Source organism: Penaeus monodon, chromosome 23 (assembly GCF_015228065.2).
Source record: "Penaeus monodon isolate SGIC_2016 chromosome 23, NSTDA_Pmon_1, whole genome shotgun sequence".
NCBI lineage: Eukaryota > Metazoa > Arthropoda > Malacostraca > Decapoda > Penaeidae > Penaeus > Penaeus monodon.
This window is the reverse complement of record NC_051408.1, coordinates 2,273,767-2,274,399: the sequence shown is the minus strand read 5'-3', so window position 1 is coordinate 2,274,399 and position 633 is coordinate 2,273,767. Positions and strand designations below refer to the sequence as shown.

General features: G+C 34.0%; 1 protein-coding gene across 1 annotated transcript in view; it reads left to right on the top strand.

The window, feature by feature from the left end:
• The window catches only part of LOC119587676, a 5,462-nt gene that overhangs the window by 1,964 nt on the left and 2,865 nt on the right, over positions 1-633 (top strand). Inside the window, exon 3 of the mRNA XM_037936356.1 lies at positions 189-333. Within this exon, the coding sequence (XP_037792284.1) occupies positions 189-333 (145 nt within the window). The remainder of the gene's footprint in view (positions 1-188; positions 334-633) is intronic.

Sequence of the window (633 nt, the reverse complement as noted above, 5' to 3'; positions counted from 1 at the left end):
ATTTGAGAAGCTTTCATAGTTACTGATAATACATGTGTACAGAATATATGATTTTGTATTAACAGTGATTTGAAATGATAATAAACACGCCTGAAACCCTGAGAGCAAATTTTTTGGAATACCAGTCCATTCATTATGTTAATTCTTCATAATTTTGTTTTTAATTGTGATCACAACTTTTGCTCCAGCATTTGTACGAACTTCAACGTACATAGATCAGTTTCGGTCTTCCAATAAGTTCAAGTTGCTTCCTGCAAGCGCTGCAACAAAACACCCCGTGAGAGGGGAAGTCCACGGTTACTTCGCAGACATCGTTGTTCATAGGGATGTCAGGTAAGTTCGTTTGTGTGTTTTTCAGCCCATGGCGATGTTAATTTTGTTACCACATAGTTGCTTTTATTTTATAATGTTATCAACCCTTTATGTGACTTGAATTTTTATTGAGACAGCTATTGTATTTTCTATAACTTTATTGTTTGCGACTAATATGATTTTAAACACTTTTCACCTTTGATACTGCTTCTTTTGCCGAGTCTGTATTTTGATACAGCCTGTATCCTATACACAGTGTATTGTTTTATATTTGTAGGTTTGAATATACATGAAGTAGATGGCAAGAGTTTTGACTAAATT